General features: G+C 33.9%; 1 protein-coding gene across 2 annotated transcripts in view; it reads left to right on the top strand.

Moving 5' to 3' along the window:
* Positions 1–18,204, top strand: part of LOC106878294 (uncharacterized) — a 65,378-nt gene extending 47,174 nt beyond the window's left edge. Inside the window, exons 3-6 of one of the 2 annotated variants that reach the window (XR_016240985.1) lie at positions 11,405–11,600; positions 12,745–12,785; positions 14,034–14,242; positions 15,836–18,204. Coding sequence is in view for 1 of the 2 variants with exons in the window: in XM_014927478.3 (XP_014782964.1) it covers positions 11,405–11,600; positions 12,745–12,768 (220 nt within the window). In the remaining variant the exon portion in view is untranslated. Of the gene's footprint in view, positions 1–11,404; positions 11,601–12,744; positions 12,786–14,033; positions 15,094–15,835 lie in introns of those variants that run through there. The other variant, XM_014927478.3, reaches the window with a different exon arrangement.
* Positions 18,205–20,132: the final 1,928 nt, after the last annotated feature.

Genomic DNA, 20,132 nt, shown 5'->3' with positions numbered 1-20,132 from the left:
AATTTGTTTTGTATGTTTTGAAAAAAGAAATTACTATTATCATTTATTTCACTCTTATTTATCTGCCATTTTTTTCATGTTTTCTTTTTTTTTTTTCTGATTTTTCTTTCCTTGTTTCAAATTTTCCTTTTCCTGTATCTTTAGAAAAGCATTTTATCTTTGATATAGAAATTTTATATCTGTTGCCTTTAATTTCAGGATGCAAAATAATGCTTTTGCTTTAGATAAATGTTTTATCAGTGACAGATTTCAAATACTGTTGCCCTAGAATATGTGATGCCTTTTATATTTCAAAATTATGACAACTAAATAACTTAAGAAATAGGGAAATGAAAGGTATATCAATACATATTATAAACTCCTGATTTTGTGTAGTAATACACACTATATTACCATATCTTCCTTCATACAAATCAATATAATATATAGTGTATACATGTAGTTTAAGCTTTCAAATATCAGCATTATCTTACCAAATCCTACTGCATTGCACATGGAATTTCTGGTCCTCCAAAGTCATCTTGCTGTCTAAGTCAACCTACCTTCTTTGGCTGTGAATTTTGGTCTGAAAAATTTAACTTGTATGTCAGAAAATACCATAATAATAAGGAAGTTTATATTTTCCTTTATTTCTCATAATTAAAAAAATACCAAAATTAATCAAATCCTAACATTTATTACGTTTTTAAGATAAAAATATATTTTTCATGAACGTCTAAATCTCTTCTAATCTTTTACAGCTTAAATGAGAAGTGACTGATGCACTAACAATCGTTTATCTGTCAACTACAGTGTTTAAATTAATATAAGTCTTTTTACTGCTTGTACTTCTCCACCCTACTGACGTTGTATGACTTCTTTATCTTGCTTATCCTGTTGGTAAACATGGAAAATAATACACAAACTGGAAGATGCAATGGCTTGCATCCAGCAGGATTGTGACATTTTAGATAAGATATAAAACATGACAGCTGTAGAATAAATTTTTATTACCATTGTATGTAGAATAGGATAGGGTGTATAGAACAGGAGTGGTGTAAAGAACAGGGGCTTGGTGGTGGAGAATAGGATTATGACCAGACTGGCATTGGATGGGGCTCAGTTTTGTCATATTTCAAAGAAAGTGAATGAGAAGCTATGCTAATACCTTCTGCAAGGGTATTTGTAGAGAGAATACAATTAACTATAGTCCTCACCACTCTTATAAATATGTGACTTGTTATTTCACTATCAGCAAAGTGTTAGTAAAAAATAATAATAATGATAAATCAAAGTTTGTCATACAATCTAATTTCATCATAATCATTATTTAACATCCATTTTCCTTGCTTGTATGAGCTGGACAGTTTAGGAGGAGCTGGTCAGCCAGAGTGCTGCCTGAAATCCAATTGTCTGTTTTGGCATGGTTTCTACAGCTGGATGTCTTTCTTAATGCCCACCACTTGAAAGTGTACTGGGTGTTTTTATGTGGAACCAGCACAGATGCTTTATATGTAGCACTGGCACAGGTGACTTCAGCACCCCTGCACCTGCAAGACAAGGACCTCTCAGTTGAGAGGCTTAAAGGACTTGGAGTCTTCATGTTTATTATGAATGATCTTCATTGAATGCAGTTTTTCAGAGAAAGTGCTAAAGAAAGCAGATTTGCCTTCTCCTTTTATTTTTTTGTTTATTCCATATTGACACATGCTGGATAGATTTGTCATATAACCAAATAAATTTGTACCAGCATGGGAAACAGGTGTTAAAGAATGATGATGATGCTTTGACCCATAGAACTTTGCAGAACCAGTGTGTGCAATGTGTATGCTTGTATATATGTATATATGTGTGTGTGTGTGTATATATATATATATATATATATATATATATATATATCATCATCATCATCATCATCGTTTAACGTCCGCCTTCCATGCTAGCATGGGTTGGACGATTTGACTGAGTACTGGTGAAACCGGATGGCAACACCAGGCTCCAATCTAATTTGGCAGAGTTTCTACAGCTGGATGCCCTTCCTAACGCCAACCACTCAGAGAGTGTAGTGGGTGCTTTTATGTGTCACCCGCACAAAAACGGCCACGCTCGAAATGGTGTCTTTATGTGCCACCCGCACAAGAGCCAGTCCAGGGGCACTGGCAACGATCTCACTCGAAAACCCTACAAAGGCCAGTCAGGCAGTATATATATATATATATATATATATATATATATATATATATATATGTCTGTACGTATCGTCGTCATTGTTTAACGTCCGCTTTCCATGCTAGCATGGGTTGGACGATTTGACTGAGGACTGGTGAAACCAGATGGCTACACCAGGCTCCAATCTGATTTGGCAGTGTTTCTACAGCCGGATGCCCTTCCTAAAGCCATATATATATATATATACCGGAATAAGCACATAAATGTGCAACAAGGTGGAAAAAAGAGTACTCAAATACCAAAGGTAGAGTAATATGCTTTATTTAAAAGTAGCAGAAATATAACTAAAAACCTGTTACTCGGAGTTTCACGTTCCCATTCATCGGACAGTTTAGTTGTCTGATGAACGGGAACATGAAACTCCGAGTAACAGTTTTTAGTTATATTTCTGCTGCTTTTAAATAAAGTATATCGTCTACGTTTTGTTTACAATGTCCTGTACCCAGATATGCACCTATACATACAGGTGGATGTCGGTATGCACATACCTGTACGTATATATGCATATACTCATTTACTATTTGTTTTTACATTACCGAACGCAGCGTCACCAATCTGTAAGTAGTTTTCACAACTTTATATTTTCCGACACTACTCTATCTCTTTTTCTTTCTCTTCCTCTTCAATTTTTCCCCCTCTCGTTCTTCCTCTGTTTACTACTACGTATCTCTCTTTACCCCTCTCGTTCTTCCTCTGTTACTACTATGTATCTCCTTTTCCCCCCTCGTACTTCCTCTCTTCCTCTTTTCCTCTCGTTGCTCACCTATTCTTCTACTTCCTCCCTTTGTTTCTCCCTCTACCACTCTCTCTCTCTTCCCCTTACACCGGCATGGTCACATGCTTCTGGTCAATAATCCTTTTCTTCCTTGGCTATCGCCGAGCAAACACGCGAACTTACTTCGTCCTCACTTTCAAGTTCGTGCCTCACAGCGTTCATACACATAATTTTTCCCGTCTGGCCGTATAGCCTTTTCTGTTTGTTTTCCCTTCTTGTTTTTTGTCCGCCACTACATTCCTCCATGGCAAGGTTTAATTTGTGTATACAAATTTAATTTGCGGTCCATGGGAAGAGCCGTTTTAGCGATGCGTCCTGCCCAGCTCTTCGAAACGCCGGTGTTAAAACGGAGGTAGCTGATGAAGAAGAATGTTCTCTATGTGGCTTGTGTGTTTTCTCGTCTACGTTTTGTTTGCAATGTCCTGTACCCAGATATGCACCTATACATACAGGTGGATGTCGGTATACACATACCTGTACGTATATATGCATATACTCATTTACTATTTGTTTTTATATATATATATATATATATATATATATATACACACACACACACCCGTTTAAAGTTACATAATGGAATGCTTAAAATTGTAGTTTTAGCTGCTTAAAGTTTACCTTTGGTTTTCTGATGCTTACTGTGTTGTGCATTTGCATTTATAATATCTACCTCTCTATGTATCCATCCATGTGGGCCATTGCATCTTTCATTTCATATATTATTTTCCATGATTATCAACAACATAATCAGGATAAAGAAGTTATATAATTACAGTAGGATGGAGAAGTAGAAGTAGTAAAAAACTTATTTCATTGAGCAGTATATTACTGGTTATAACATAAACTTTTCAGAAGGTTACTGTTGGTTTTACTCTAATCAGTTACAAGTAACATACTGCTCTGCAATATAACCACTCTATTACTCATATTGAGTGTGCTTTTTTTCTCTGACTTATGGACAACTTACTAACACAATATATATATATATATATATATATATATATATATTTATATATATGTAAAAATATGAAATAGAAGCAGTGCTAGTGTAATAAACATTTTTGACCACACATACTTGATGTACAATTTTTGTGTATTTGCCGGTAAGTTGTGATTTGGCATGGTGGAGATTACTATCTTCAAGTGCTTTGAGAGCGTAATCTCCACCATGCCAAATTGCAGCATATTGACAAATACACAACATATATGTTAATCATCATCATCATCATCATCATGATCATCGTTTAACGTCCGCTTTCCATGCTAGCATGGGTTGGGCGATTTGACTGAGGATTGGCAAACCAGATGGCTGCACCAGGCTCCAATCTAATCTGGCAGAGTTTCTACAGTTGTATGCCCTTCCTAATGCCAACCACTCTGAGAGTGTAGTGGGTGCTTTTACGTGCCACCGGCACGAGGGCCAGTCAGGCAGTACTGGCAATGGCCATGCTCAAAATGGTGTTTTTTACGTGCCATCTACACAGGAGCCAGTCCAGCGGCACTGGCAACGACCTGACTCAAATGTTTTTTCACGTGCCACCGGCACAAGTGCCAGTAAGGCTATGCTGGTAACGATCATGCTCAAATGGTGCTATTTACATTCCACTTGCAATGATCACGCTTGGATGGTGCTGTTAGCGCTCCACTGGCACAGGTGCCAGTCATTGAATTTGGTTCAATTTCGATTTCACTTGCCCCAACAGGTCTTCGCAAGCAGAGTTTAGTGTCCAATGAAGGAAAGGTACGCATAAGTGGGCTGGCTATATCCCTGGCAGAGGCCACGGATTATGGTCTCACTTGGCTTGTCGGGTCTTCTCACGCACAGCATATTTCCAAAGGTCTCAGTTACTAGTCATTGCCTTGGTGAGGCCTAATGTTCAAAGGTTGTGCTTCACCACCTCATCTCAGGTCTCCCTGGGTCTACCGCTTCCACAGGTTCCCTCAACCACTAGGGTGTGGCACTTTTTCACACAGCTATCCTCATCCATTCTCGCCACATAACCATACCAGCGCAATCGTCACTCTTGCACACCACAACTGATGCTTCTTAGGTCCAACTTTTCTCTCAAGGTACTTGTGATCGATCATGCTAGCATGGAAAGCGGACGTTAAACGACGATATATATAAATGAACATGCACACACATCTATACATTCATGAATGCAAAAAATACTCTCCTTATTTCTACAGAAGTAGAGCTGAAATTGTATCATCTTCGTACTTGAACATTAGTATCTTAATAGTTAATTCAAAATTTGCTCTATACCAACAACCAAACAAAATTCATCTGTTAGTTATTTTCTAGTACTTACTTTAAACCTTTCAATACCAACCTGACCAAGACTACTCTTGGTGCCATGTTATTAACCCACTGAGTGTTGCTTGTATTGAAATGTTTGTTTTAATTGAAATCTCAAGTAAAATTTTATTAATTATATAAATGCTTACATGAAAATACATGGATAAAACTACCATCATAGTTTTAAGATATTGTATTGCAAACATCAGCTTCATATGTATTCATTTTTACCTTTTACTTGTGTGAGTCTTTGGACTGTGGCCATGCTAGGGCACTGAACAAATTGACCCCAGTACTTTTCTTTTTTAAAGTTTGGTACTTATCAGTGTCTTTTGCTGAATTACTAAGTTATGGGGACATAAATAAACTCCAGTTGTCAAGCAATGGTGAGGACAGATACAAAGACACATGTGCACATACACACACATATATATACACTGCAGGCTTCTTTCAGTTTCCATCTATCAAATCCATTCAGAAAGCTTAAAGTTTCTGTTTTAGCTAAGCTCATTCCAAATTCTTGATAAAAGCATTTTTGTCAGAGACATAGTATAAAAATGGATTAAAGAATTTGTCACAAATGAATTCTCTATTTTAAAACTTTGTTGGGTGGTCAATGTTAGGAAGGACATCCAGCTGTAAAGACCATGCCAAAACAGACACAGACGTCTGGTGCAGTCTTCTGCCTGGCCAGCTCATGTTAAACAATGATGATGTATCATTTTGTCACAAGACTTGAAGTGTAGATTTCAAAAAGAGGGGGAAAAAACTGTATGCAGCAGTTTGTATTAACTTCAAAATTTGATCTGAATTTTCTGTTATTTTTTTCAAAATAAAACAGGCACAGACATGTCTGTGTGTTTAAGAAGCTTGCTTTGCAACTACATGGTTTTGGATTCAGTCCCACTGTCTAATAACTTAAGCAAGCATATTCTGCTATAACTCCAGGCTTACCAATTCCTTGTGAATGAATTTGGTAGATGGAAACTGTGGAAGCCCATAGTACATATACATGGGTAGTGGTGGTGGGGTGACACTGACAGAATAAGTGTCAGACTTAAAAAAAAGTTAGTACTGGTGGGGAAGTAACCTGTTTGACTAAATCCCTTCAACATGGTACCCCAGTATGGCCATATTCCAATGACTGAAACATATACAATATAGCAAAACATGCTTCTGAACTTAAATTATAACTAAGACAATCTAATGAGTTTCACTCATCTCTTACATGTTGGCTGAAAGTACAAATTTTTTACAGAAGTATAGAATTTAGGCCTTCAGTGTCAGTGACAGGATCTAAAATGAAAACCTGGCTTGTTGACTAAGCTTGCTGTCCCCTATTTATTTTATGATGTTTGTCATGGCTCTGAACAGCATCCTCTTTTATCCTTCTAGAATGAAAGAAAAAGGAGTAAAAAAAATGGATAAATTTTATCAATTGTAGCTGATTTCTGTCTCATGACAATTTCTTTATACTAATTTTACATGTTCCTTTTTTTTTTCCTGTTTATATATTTTTGTGTGTGTGTGTGTGTGTGTATTTTACAAATTTAATATTTTAGCAAAGAATCTCTGCTTTTACTAATTCAGTAGCTCTTCAGAAACTGAGAAGAGTTGTGAATTAGCAAAAGAGGAGTTTCTTGCTAAAACTTGAAATTTGTAAAACTATTTGCTCTGCTGTTATTTTAAATTCATATTTAGTTCTCTGTCATCTTTGGGGCATCCTGTAGGATGACATAGATAGATAGATTGATTGATTGATTGATTGATTGTCATTTTTTGATTCAAGAATTTTTTGGTGTGCTCGAGATGATCACTTTATCTTAACAGATGATAGCTGTCACACTTAATGTACATTATCCAAATAATCTGCATTACATATGCTCTGAGATGAATCTTAAAACCAGCAGATGACCCTGCAAAACTTCAAACATATATAACAGATAAGATTCAAAACTTCTACATGGTTCATATAGCTTATTTATGATATGGTAATATTATGTGCTTTTTCAAACCTAGATTACTCTGACAATTTTTTCTAAATACCACAGAGGTGTTGTTACCATAAAAAGATAATAAATTATTGTTAGATACATTTTGATTTCACAAATTAATGTACGATTTAATGTAGCTTATATAGCCAGCTTTTGACAGGAGATGTTGCTCACAAACATATCATTTACAATTCTTAATCTTATCTGAGGCATCAGTGATAACTCCCATTTTTCAAAGTGCATTTTAACTGTACATGCTGCCTTTTGGCTTGCTCAAAGCTAACAATACCTTCCTTTACCGGAGACCTCCATCTGTTTCTATCAGTTACTTTCACTTCCTAGACTTGAACAACTCTCAATTTCACTAAGTTATCATGAATGCAGTCTTTGTACTGTTTCTTTTGCTAATATTGAAATCATTTTCCAAATTGTAATTCCCCATAAAATGACCGTTTGGGTGGCCTCATATTTGACAGACATACAAGGTGCCTTGCTTATTGCATTTGAATTTGTACTGCGATTCAAAAGATACACAGCTTGCCCCTGAAGCATTTCCATATATATCTGACCGCAGATCTTCCCATTTCACCTTCAGTATTCTTCTGAGGCATTTGTGGTGGAATCTCTCAAGCATTTTTATGTATCTACTATGAGTTGCCCATGTTTCGCAAGCATACAAGAGTATTGTCAGTATAAATGTCTTGTAAACACTGATTTTTTGTGTAAGCTATAATACCTCTGTCTGGCCATAGCATCATCTCAAGTTTGCTGCATAGTGTGCTTGCTTTTTGATTTTTAGTATGTATGTATGGGTGTGTGTGTGTGTGTACAATGATTCATAAATTTCTTTAGTATTTAAATTAGGGGAGGGGAAACTGTTTAGTGTGGCGCACAAAAATTTCCCCCCCCCCAAAAAAAAAGGTTTGCAGGCGGATCATAAGTTCTAACGCTTATATCTGTGTAAATCTTGTATATATCTATGTATAATTCGATATACATTAATAAAGATAAGTTTAATTCATTAAATTAACACGTAACATCTTCATTAACACCACTGCTGAATTTAGGACATTTATATTACTCATGAGGTATTCTAAATTTTTCAGCTAGACTGTAGTTGGGTCTCAAGGGGGTGGTACAAACTTAGCAATATGTGTTTTATAGTGAAGACAAAATTCCCATTCAAATGGCAATTGCTGGACGATTTTCTGTTCGAGTATAACCATTTTAAGTCATAGTGGAAATGTGACCTATGTTACAAAGAGGCATACGAGTATTGTATAAATTATATAATTAAAAAATTGACTATATTCTGTACAAATGAGTATGCCAGCTTGCAGGTGCAATAACATGGGCTCGCAGGTGCAATTGCGCCTATGGGTGGGGGTTTCCCCACCTGATTTAAATGATATATAAAGCTATTTAAAAAAATTTTGTTTCACTTTTGTTTTTATATATTTGTAATACTATCCTTGCAGTTTTGTTCTATCTTTTCATATATATACACACAGGCGTGGTTGTGTGATAACTAGCTTGCTAACCAACCACATGGTTCTGGATTCAGTCCCACTGCATTGCGCCTTGGGCAAGTGTCTTCTACTATAGCCACGGGCCGACCAAAGCCTTGTGAATGGATTTGGCAGACAGAAATTGAAAACAGCCCGTCGTTTATATATTATATGTATATGTTTGTGTATCTGTGTTCGTCCCTGCCACCATCGCTTGACAACCGATGTTGGTGTGTTTACATCCCCCATAATCTAGTGGTCCGGCAAAAGAGACTTATAGAATAAGTACTAGGCTTACATAGAATAAGTCCTGGGGTTGATTTGTTTGACTAAAGGCGGTGCTCCAACATGGCCACAGTCAAATAACTGACACAAATAAAAGAATTAAAAGAATACACATATGTTTGTGTATTTATTAAACTTTTACAAGGAGATGGGTGACAGCAATCTCAGTTTTAGCCTACTAACCTTTGTTGGTCAGTCCTCTACTAAAAAGTATTGGGCGTGTTTTTATTATAACTTGATACAACACAATCAAAAGAGGAGAGAATGTACGTTGTGCTAGAAATGACACAATATCATTGTAAGCCTCTTCACTGGTCCAGGGATATTCAGTTCAGCTGCTCAGTATGGCCAGGATGGTTGGCAACATCAGTAGCAGAGCAGTAGGTAAACTTCCCTTGAATTTCTGCTCTGTGGCAGTTTAGGGCAGGATGTCCTTCTTGATTTCAATACATTATTCCACTGGTCAGCAACAACTGAGGTACTGGGTAACCTGTTTATGTTGGCTGTAAACAAATGTCACTAACATTGTTAAGACACACAGACAAACATAGAAATATATATATCTGAATGTGTGTATATACACTAACATATATCTATCTGTATATGCATACGTTTTCTATATGTGTGTGAAAGGACACATGGCTCAGTGGTTAAGGGTGTTGCACTCACAATAATGAGAACATTGTTTCAGTTCCTGGACCAAGTGGTTCATTGTATTTTTGAGCAAAATGCTTCATCTCATATTGCTCTGTGATACCTGATGTGTGGAACATCATGTACCTGTTGGTGCAAATATACATATATATTACACAGACGAATACATATATATTTATACATACATGCATACATATATATATATATATATATATATATATATATATATATATATATATATATATATATATATATACATATATGTGTGTGTGTGTATACATATCGTTTATTTGTTTCAATCATTGGACAGTGGCCGTGCTGGTCCACCACCTTGAAGGGTTTAGTCAAATAAATCTACCCCAGTGATCTCAGTACTTATTGTATGTCTTGCTAAATTAGGGGGTGTAAACAAACTAACACATCTTTCTGTGTGTATATGTGTGCACTTGTGCGTGCACACACACACACACACACATGAGAGAGAGAGAGAGTCAATAGATGAGATCCAGAAATGCTCAATATAGAGAACAATAGTGCTCAAGAGATTTGGACTTACACTCTGAAATCTTTATCAAGGACAAAGTCTGCAGAGTAAAGAATAGTTATACGGGGAATCAGGTGAGCAGATATGGAGATAATGATGCATGGACTTGAAATTTCATACCTTCTTCCCTCAGTTTTCTGTGTCTTTGTACTCTGTAAATATGCTCTATTAATATATATAGATATCTATATATTTATATGAATGTATAAATATATCTTCAGTCTTTGTCCCTCTCTATTGACATGTATATATGTATGTATATTATATATATATCTAGCCTAAGCAGTTTTATTTGTTTATTTGCCTCATTATCTCTCTCTGTCTCTGTACACACACACACACACACACACACACACACGCAGTTTTGGTCAATTCTGTCTCTCGTTACTCTGAGTTTTGCATGTGGGCGCACAAGGTCTTCAGGTATGTTCAACAGTCATAACTTGCCTGAAGACCCTGTGCAGCTACACATAAAACTCAGTAGCAAGGGACTGACTCAGCCAAAATGAAATCTGTTAATCTCTATTATGGTCTGCAGTAATCTTTTTAATGACAGTCACCACCAATTTGTGACAAATCCCTAAAGGAGATGAAAGCACTAAGTAAATAGTTAATACCCAATTCTGACTACTTTTTTCTTTAATATATTATGCTCACATTGTAGTAGTGATGATATCCATTTAACTACACATAGATACCTTGATACTTACATTGTAGTTTTCATGTTAGCCATCTAAAATGTATATATTATGATTTTCGATATTTATTTTAATTTGTAATAGTTTTATATATTATTTTGTATCAACATTTTTAGTTATACCTCTGTAACCTTTGCTCACAGATACTCTGAGAGTGGTAAAGGGTACTAGTAAGTAAATTGAAAATGTGTGATGTAAGGCTTTGATATATAATAATAATATGCAATTACAAAGTAAAATAAATATATGAAAAAGACTATAGAGGTATGGATGTGATTTAAGAAATTTAATAGAATATGACTGAACATTATCTGTAAAATATGTCATACTATCAAGTCAGTATTTAATAATATTCAAATATATATGATGACATTCATCATCATCATCATATATATTCATATATATATAAATATATTTTTTTTTCTGTTATCATCTATAGTGAAGCACTGGATATTTTCCATAGATTAGCACCAACACAAAGGATTGTCAATGATCTCAGTAGCCCTATCAGCATTACGGACCATGAACTATATTCTCACTTATGGGAACAAGGACAATTGTCTTCCGAACATCAAATGCTCCCTTCAGAAATGGATGTTTATCAACTTAGGGAAAATCTTATAACGCAAGCAAAGGTTTGTTTTTACAATATTTTATTCTATTTTGTTAATTTCAGTTTTTGATTACAATTTAAAAACAATATTCTTGAGATAATTTATTTCATTTTCCAGATACATTTGTGCATTTTAGTAATAATAATAATAATAATGATGATAATAGTCTTTGCATAATAATAGTTGGTGTAAATAAATGTTGATTGTTTTGCTGATTTCTCCAGTGATGTTTTACATTATATATATGAGAGAGAGAGAGAGAGATACAGGGAGAATTAACATAAGACTGTAGGATGAGTGCACATGCTAGGCTTGGTAGCAGCCAATAAGTAATGAGATCCTACATGTCATGCATATGCAGTGTGAGATAAAAAGATTTATAAGAGACAGGAGGAGAAGTGAAAATGTGTGTGTACATATATATATATCATCATCATCATCGTTTAACATCTGCTTTCCATGTTAGCATGGGTTGGACAATTTGACTGAGGACTGGTGAATCAGATGGCTACACCAGGCTCCAATCTGATTTGGCAGAGTTTCTACAGCTGGATGCCCTTTCTAACGCCAACCACTCAGAGAGTGTAGTGGGTGTTTTTACGTGCCACCGGCACAAAGGCCAGTCAGGCGGTACTGGCAACGGCCACGCTCAAAATGGTATATTTTACGTGCCACCTGCACAGGAGCCAGTCTAGCGGCACTGGCAACATCTCGCTTGAAAGTCTTTACACGTGCCACCGGCATAAGTGCCAGAAAGGTGACGCTGGGCACAGGTGCCATCATGATGTACAATATATACACACACACACGTATATATATATAAATCATCATTGTAATCATTTAACATCCATTGTCCATGCTGGACAGTTTGACCAGGGCTAGTAAGCAGAGAGGCTGCACCAGACTCCAATCTGATTTGGCATGGTTTCTATGGTCGGATGCCCTTCCTAATGTCAACCACTCAGTGTAATGGATGCTTTTACGTGCCAGTTGTGTGACACCAGTGTGTGTGTGTAGTTACAGTAATTGTGTTTCCATTTTTTTTCTACTTTTTAACTCGTTTTATTTAATTTCATTTTAAGGTAATATTTTACTTTTCATTTTATTATTCATTATTTCATTTTAGTTTTATTTTCCTGAGTATTTCTGTTCTTTTGTCTTTCAGGAATCTCTGAGTATGCCTTCATGAATGATGACTACAATTTGGTCAGTTTTATTTTCTTCCTTTACTGAATCTTGTATTCCATTTGGTGAATTTCTTTTTCACAAATATTTTGTTTTTGATTTGAATATGAAATAGATGTTTGTATAGGCACAGGCATAGCTGTGTGGTCAAGAACCAAGAACTTCATTTTGGAAATGTGGTTAGGGGTTCTGTTCTGTTGCCTGACTGTAGTCAGCAGGCATTCTGTATACGGTTGTGGGTCAACCAATACTTTGTGAGTGAAATTGATTGATAGAAACTGAAGAAGTCTGTCATATATTGTGTGTGTCTGTTTGTGAATGGAGTTTGTATTTTTCGCTTATCTTCATGCATGTTTACTGACTGTAAATACACCAACACTGGTTGTCAACCGGGGGAGGGACAATCACAAAGACACACACACATAGATATATACATACATATATATGTGATGAGCTTCTTTTAGTTTCTGTCTATCAAATCCATTGACAAAGCTTTAGTTGGCTTGAGGCTATAGTAGAAGACACTTGCCCAGGGCGCCATGCAGTGGGACTGAACCTAGCACCATGTGGTTGGGAAGCAAGCTTCTTACGACACAGTTACGACTGTGTCTGTGTGTGTGTGTGACAGACTTTATCTCTCCCAAATCCACTCACGGGACTGAATTCAAGACCACATGGTTGGGAAGCAAACTCCCCACCAATACAGCAATGCCTGCACCTATAGTTTGGGCTTACAGTTTGTAATATAGGTTTTATTGCTGCTTACCTTCAGGCCAACTGGTGGTGAGGAAATATGAGATTAAAGGCATTCCAGCATTAATCATCCCATTTTTTGTATATCAGAGACTACAAAATCCAATTAGCTTTCGTTTAAGATAGTGGTATGTTATCTGAGGGAAATTTGGTTGCTATTTCTAATAAGTGGAGCGACTGCATTGACAGTCATTCTAGTCTCTGCATAAAAGATTGCAAGGTTTCACTTTAGATAAAAGGATTTAAGTCCCACATCAACTCTAAATGAGCAGATCTAAGATGACCATTCTGTTTCTTGTTTCTAAACAGTGTTCAATGTGTTCTTACTACTACTACTACTATAATAATAATAATAATAATAATAATAATAATAATAATAATAATAATAATAATAATAATAATAATAATAATAAAGACTAGTGATTTGAAAATGATTCGGTTATTTGTATCCGATCAAACGATTACTGCGTATTGTCTGTACACCTAATATACGGTTTTCTTTTTTCTCTCTTCAAGGTGTATTGCAAGAGAAGTAACTCAGCCATGATCATTATTTCCATTATTCGTCACTTTCTCATGAATCAACCAACAAATGCTACGCAGAATGATGGGTTGTTCCCCTTGAATCTTTTTTTTTTTTTAGCGAGTTGATATTTTTCAAATTTATTCTCCCAGTTTTATAATTTTATATTCCTTTTTATGTGACAATATTTTCTTTATACTTTGTACAATCGAGAAGAACAAACATGACATCTTGATATACTAGAATATTATCGAACGAAAAAGATGCTATTCCATAAACATATCCTTGAAAGTTCTCAGAATATTTGGTGCTTAGAAAAATACATAGAAAATGTTTTACTTGTCCCAACATTTTTACATTAAAAAACAAGAAAACCATTTGTTTTCCCTCCATTATTCACTGCAAAATTATGTCATAATTTTGGTCTTTAAGTTGCAATTTTGATATTATTTTAATGTTTTGTATACATACACTTGCACACAATTCTTGAAGTATGTATTTTTAATTTTGGTTTTTTATTTTGTTTGTTGTAGCCAATATTTCCATGACTTTTCACCACCCCCACCCAATTTATATATATATATATAGTACATATCAAATGGTTTATATTTGAAATTTTGTACTGAATTACAATGGCAAATGTTTTAAAGAGAAGTATCTTATGTCTGAACTTTCAGGTGTGTGTGTGTGTGTGCATATTCTTCTCACATGCCCATATATACATGATTAAAAAATAGAACAGACACTGAAGCAACACTTTTGAAATTTTTTTTTTAATGCCAATTTATTTTTTGATTTTTAGAAGTATAATTCTTACAATCATAATTCTTTAGACTAATAGCTTCATCTTTATTGAAAAAAATATCTTACTTTTTACACCCAGATGACAATAAAACTTATTGACCAAAGTATAGTATTGAAACATCTCTCACTTGTATAGATGAGGTTAATGGTTTTAAAAATTACAAGCTTATTATCAAGAACATGTCTCAGACATTTAGACAGTTAATCAAGTTGAACTTATGTTTATTCACAACAAAAATTTTAAAAAAACGTTTCTTATAGCATGTGAGTTAAATTATTAAGTCTGAGCATTCCTGTTGAATTGCCACAAACAATATCTTACTTTCAGAAGTTTAACATATAAATTATGATATATTAAAATCTTAACTGTTAACTTATTCATCACAATATATATATATATATATATATATATATATAAACCTACCCTCACAAAAATAACGTTGCCAAAGACTATACAATTATATAATGCCAAAAACCCAAAAGAACCTTAGTAAAGTACAGTCTGATGGAGGTGAGGAACCTGAAACTTTGAAGTCACTGTCAATTTTTTCTTCATTGAAGTTAATGTGTATATATTAGAACAAAAAAAAAAGTTGGCAGGTCAGCTTATTAGATGTATAGTAATGACATAACTGTCTTAGATCATTGTAATTTTAGTACAATTGCCTCTCCTAAAAATGTCTCAAAACCTTTGGAATGCTCCTCATATTTAAAGGAAATTATCACAATGAAACTGATTAGTTACTTTACGATGTTATCATATAATTTGACAGTGTGTGTGAGTATATGTATATATATATATATATATATATATAGATCTATATATAATATAGTTACGTACCGTTTTATTTAATATGTTTGTCTACATTCAGACATCGAAAAACAATACATTGCACTAGTTATCTCAAGTGAATAAATTGTTTGTAAGGAAAATTTCTTCTCTCAAGACAACTTGTGCAGCGTATTGTCTTTCCATATCCAAGTGTACAAGTTGTCTTGAGAGAAGAAATTAAATAAAACTGTACATATTTCATTCGATGTTGCTTAGTGAAGCATTGAATGGAATAATGTCTGCAGCTATCAATTATTTGCATTCAATCCCTCCATTACATTTTCTTTTCTGAAGAAACTGCTCGCTTAAAATTTCACATGAGTAACATATTCTTTGTACCAGATGAACTTTAATGTCATAATTTTGAATAATTTAGTATGATGTTCTTATCATCATCACCATCATTGTTGTCTAGGATGGTAGAGTATCAAAATTGGTACAGCACCCAACAAAATGCCTTGTGGTATTTTGTTATGCCCTTTTACATTCTGAGTTTGACTTTATTTTATTTATTCCAGAAGGCTGAAAAGCAAAGCAACAGTCATGTCCTGGCTTGATTTAATCAACTGTATCTCTCTCCATCAAAATATGGATGGCATTATGCCTGTCATTATTATTCTTGAATACATTGTTACTGTTTTCATAGTTTTTGTATATGCAATATGTTTATAAGGCTAAGCTGAAGACCAGTTCTCCACCTTTTTCTCACAAACTGTCATATCCATTTTTATTGAATTAGAAATAATTAAGTTAACTTCTTTAAGCCTCTCAGAATTTTGTTGCTTCCAATTTGAATTTACAGACAGCTGTCTGTATGCAATACATAGGTCAGTGAAATAGAGAAATATATAGTTTTGGATAAAATATCTCATGGTATTTTGTTGCATTCCAAGTTCATATATTGTGAACGTTGACTTTGCTTTTCATCTTTTTGGCAGATTGATAAAATAGGTAACAGTCAAATACTGAGTTGATTACATCAACTCTGCCCACTACCAAATTTGTTGTGTTGAGCTGAAGTTAAAAATACGAAGTGATATTGCCATCTTTTCTTTACAAGGACTTTGTGTTTATAAACTGTTTGATTATGCCATTTATCATTAAGGAGCTTTCTCAACACCCACTATTTCAAAACAGATTAACAAATTAAATCTCTTCATTTTCTTGTAAGAGCAATGGCTAAATAAAATGTCCTTTTTTTCTGGTAGTATAGATAAAACAAACTCCATGAATAACTACATACATACCAGTCATTGTTGCAAATATAAATACTTGTGAGGCTGTGTTGTGGTAGAAATGGTAGTGTTCAACTAAATTACCTTTCAGAATAAAATTTCATTTCTCTGTTTCAAATTCCAATGGGGTCAGTAAAATAGGTACAAGTCTTGGGTGATTTTATCTTAATTACATAAATTTTTTAAAAAATAATTATCAATTTAAAATTTATTTTTAATGATTCAGTCAGATGAGGCAAGGTAGCACTCATTCAGGGACTCCAAGACTGATGGGAAGAAATCCTTTCAAATTAGGGAGCCAGAGTAAAACTTTGCAACAGAATGCACTCTACTAAAGACATCCATGAACCAGATGGTGGTACTAGATGAAGCAACAGATTAAGTCAACTACTCTAAAAGTAATTTGGTCCTCTTCCACATCTGTTTATACTGAAGTTGTTAAATCACTTGATTATACACCTTCTTTCTATCAGTACTAAGAAACCTTCCTTGATAGTACAGTAGTAGTAGTAAGTCTTGTAGAGGATGATACAATATCTAAGCTATAGACAAGCTAAGTCTACAGTACTGTTTGTCTTCTTTGTCACTTCATGAATGCCACTAATGCCTTTTAGAAAAGTGGAACTTTAATTTCCACCACGTCTAAAATATGCAACTTTGCCTTAGTTAGAAATCAATATTTAACAACTTGTAATACAAACTTGAAGTAAATGACAAAGCAATTTCTTCTGTGATGTTTTTACCATTTTTTTTTTCTTTTTTTATATAATTATATATAATACTGGGATCAATCGATTAATCTCGAGTGTTTTTATGGTTGTTAGAAAGTACAGTTTGGAGTTGGTTGAAACAATCTACATGTCTCAAGTAAATTTCCTGCTTAAAAAAAAAAAAATTTAAGTTTTATCTTGCAAGGCCTAACTGCAGTTAAATAATGATCTAACAGGAATTTATTAACTTATATTAAGAATATTGCCTAAGTGAATTCAAAAGAAGTTTTTGTTGCTATCATAGCTATACTAATAGTTATGTTTATAGTAGCTGGAACTTTCTGATGGTTAAACATTTCTAACATTTTCCAATAAGCAATAACCCAATACTTAATTCTATTTATGAACTTAAGATTTTCTAAAGTGCTTCCAATGAAAAAATGTTAATAACTTTTTTTACTTAAAAAAAAAATCAAAATTAATCACACAAAAAAAAGAAAAAATGAACCACAAACCTCTCAGTATTTTATTGTATTCTATTCTGAAAGTTAATGTATTCAGGTAAAACCACAAAAAAAAAAAATTGTTTTTTTTTTTTTTCTCAATTGATGTTGTACTATATTTGTTATTTGCTTTGAATCCAGTGCTAGCCCCCCCCCCCCACATAACACTATATTGTACAAATAAATAGATAATTCCTTCCTTTAATACCCCTGGCAATGCTTCCTGATGAAAAAAAAAAATGTTTAAAATCTGCCTTTCACAATGTGATATATTTTTTACGAACATTTATCTCTCAATTTTTAAATTCATATTGGAATTTAAACAACTTTTGTTTTTAATTTTATGCAATTTTACATTCACTTTTTGTCTCTGTATTTTAAAATATCTAACCTCTTTCATCTTATAAAGCTTTGCAAATTCAAATAATCAGTGTTCTAATACCACAAATTTTATACAGTAATGTGTGACATTTTTCCTTTTGTTAATCTTTAGACCAGTGTTTTCTTATCGTTTTCCCTATGATGTCTCTACCTCTCTCTCTCTCTCTCTCTCTGGTATCTTTTTTTATTCCAATTTACCAAGACTGCTCACATTAGTGTTCATATTTAGAGTCACAAGGCAAAATCTTTTTAAAACATGAAAAAGATTTCATTTGGCCAACACCAGTGCATTTGTATAGATGAGATGGTCATAGCTGGAATTTAGCTCATCTGTTTGATCAGATCCAACCTTGTGTCAAGAAAAAAAACAAAAACAAATGTACACAATTAAAAATGCTTAATTAAATTTCTTCCCCATCAGTCTTGATTACATCGTAAATTAACTAAAACAGACATTCTATTAATTAAAAATGTAGTGATGAACGGGTTTACTTTTTTCTTTTCTTTTCTTTCTTTTTTTTTTTTTTTGTTAGAACTTCATCTTCAATTTTACTCCTGTTTAACAGTTTGTGATTCTACCCACCAGCAACATCCTTGTAGAAAAATACTTATTTTAATTCTGAATAATTTATAGAATACTTTGGCTTACTGACTGATATATTTGTTAGTTGATTTCTAAGCAGTTAATTTTAATGATCAGTTTCACCAATTAATTTGTTCTCTTTTTGGATATTGACTTGTATCTCAAAACATTGTTAGTAATTCATTTTTGAACCTCTCAAAAACTTCTAAAATCTACCCCGCCCTTATATACTTATATATATATATATGTATGCACTCCTCTATATGCAGACTGTACAACATATATGATAATTTTTCGAGCTAATAATCTGTATGAAAAAAGTATTTTTTACAGTATTTACAACTATATTGCGTGTTGATCACTTTGTATATAGTTTCCAACACTTTAGTTTAGAAATAAACTAGAGATTCATCATTCAAACTCTGTTTAATAGTAACGTATCCAGAAATAAGACACCTGATAACAATTTGAGATCACACTGATTGAAATGTTGCATAGATGTAATATAAAGTGTATAAAAATTTTCCAATTGTAAAGACAGTCAGAAAAATTATAATCTTAGTTTAAACCTCACTTGAGTTAACTTGCATTTCCTCCTGCCAGACTCGATGAAACCAGCTATCATACTGTGCTATGGTTGATGCAATTGACTATAATTCATCCCCTAATACCATACACAAAACGGGTCCTATGCCTAAGAATTGAATACTGTCATCATTATTCATATAGTACTAAGGTGATGAGCTGGCAGAATAATTACCACACCGGGCAAAATGCTTAGCAGCATTTCATCCATCTCTACGTTCTGAGTTCAAATTCCACCAAGGCTGACTTTACCTTACATACTTTTGGGGTTGATAAAATAAGCACCAGTTGAACTCTGGAGTCAATGTCATTGACTTATTCCCCCACCCCACACCCGAATTTGCTGGCCTTGTGCCAAAATTTGAAATCATTATTTATATGATACTATTTCTTGTCTTCCCTTTTAGACATTTAAGTTTTAATTTGTAGTTCATCTGTCTCATTCATAATTAAAAGAAT

Source organism: Octopus bimaculoides, chromosome 3 (assembly GCF_046866305.1).
Source record: "Octopus bimaculoides isolate indiv1 chromosome 3, ASM4686630v1, whole genome shotgun sequence".
Classification (NCBI taxonomy): domain Eukaryota; kingdom Metazoa; phylum Mollusca; class Cephalopoda; order Octopoda; family Octopodidae; genus Octopus; species Octopus bimaculoides.
Note: the sequence above shows the minus strand (reverse complement) of the source record. Positions and strands in the feature narration are given on the sequence as shown.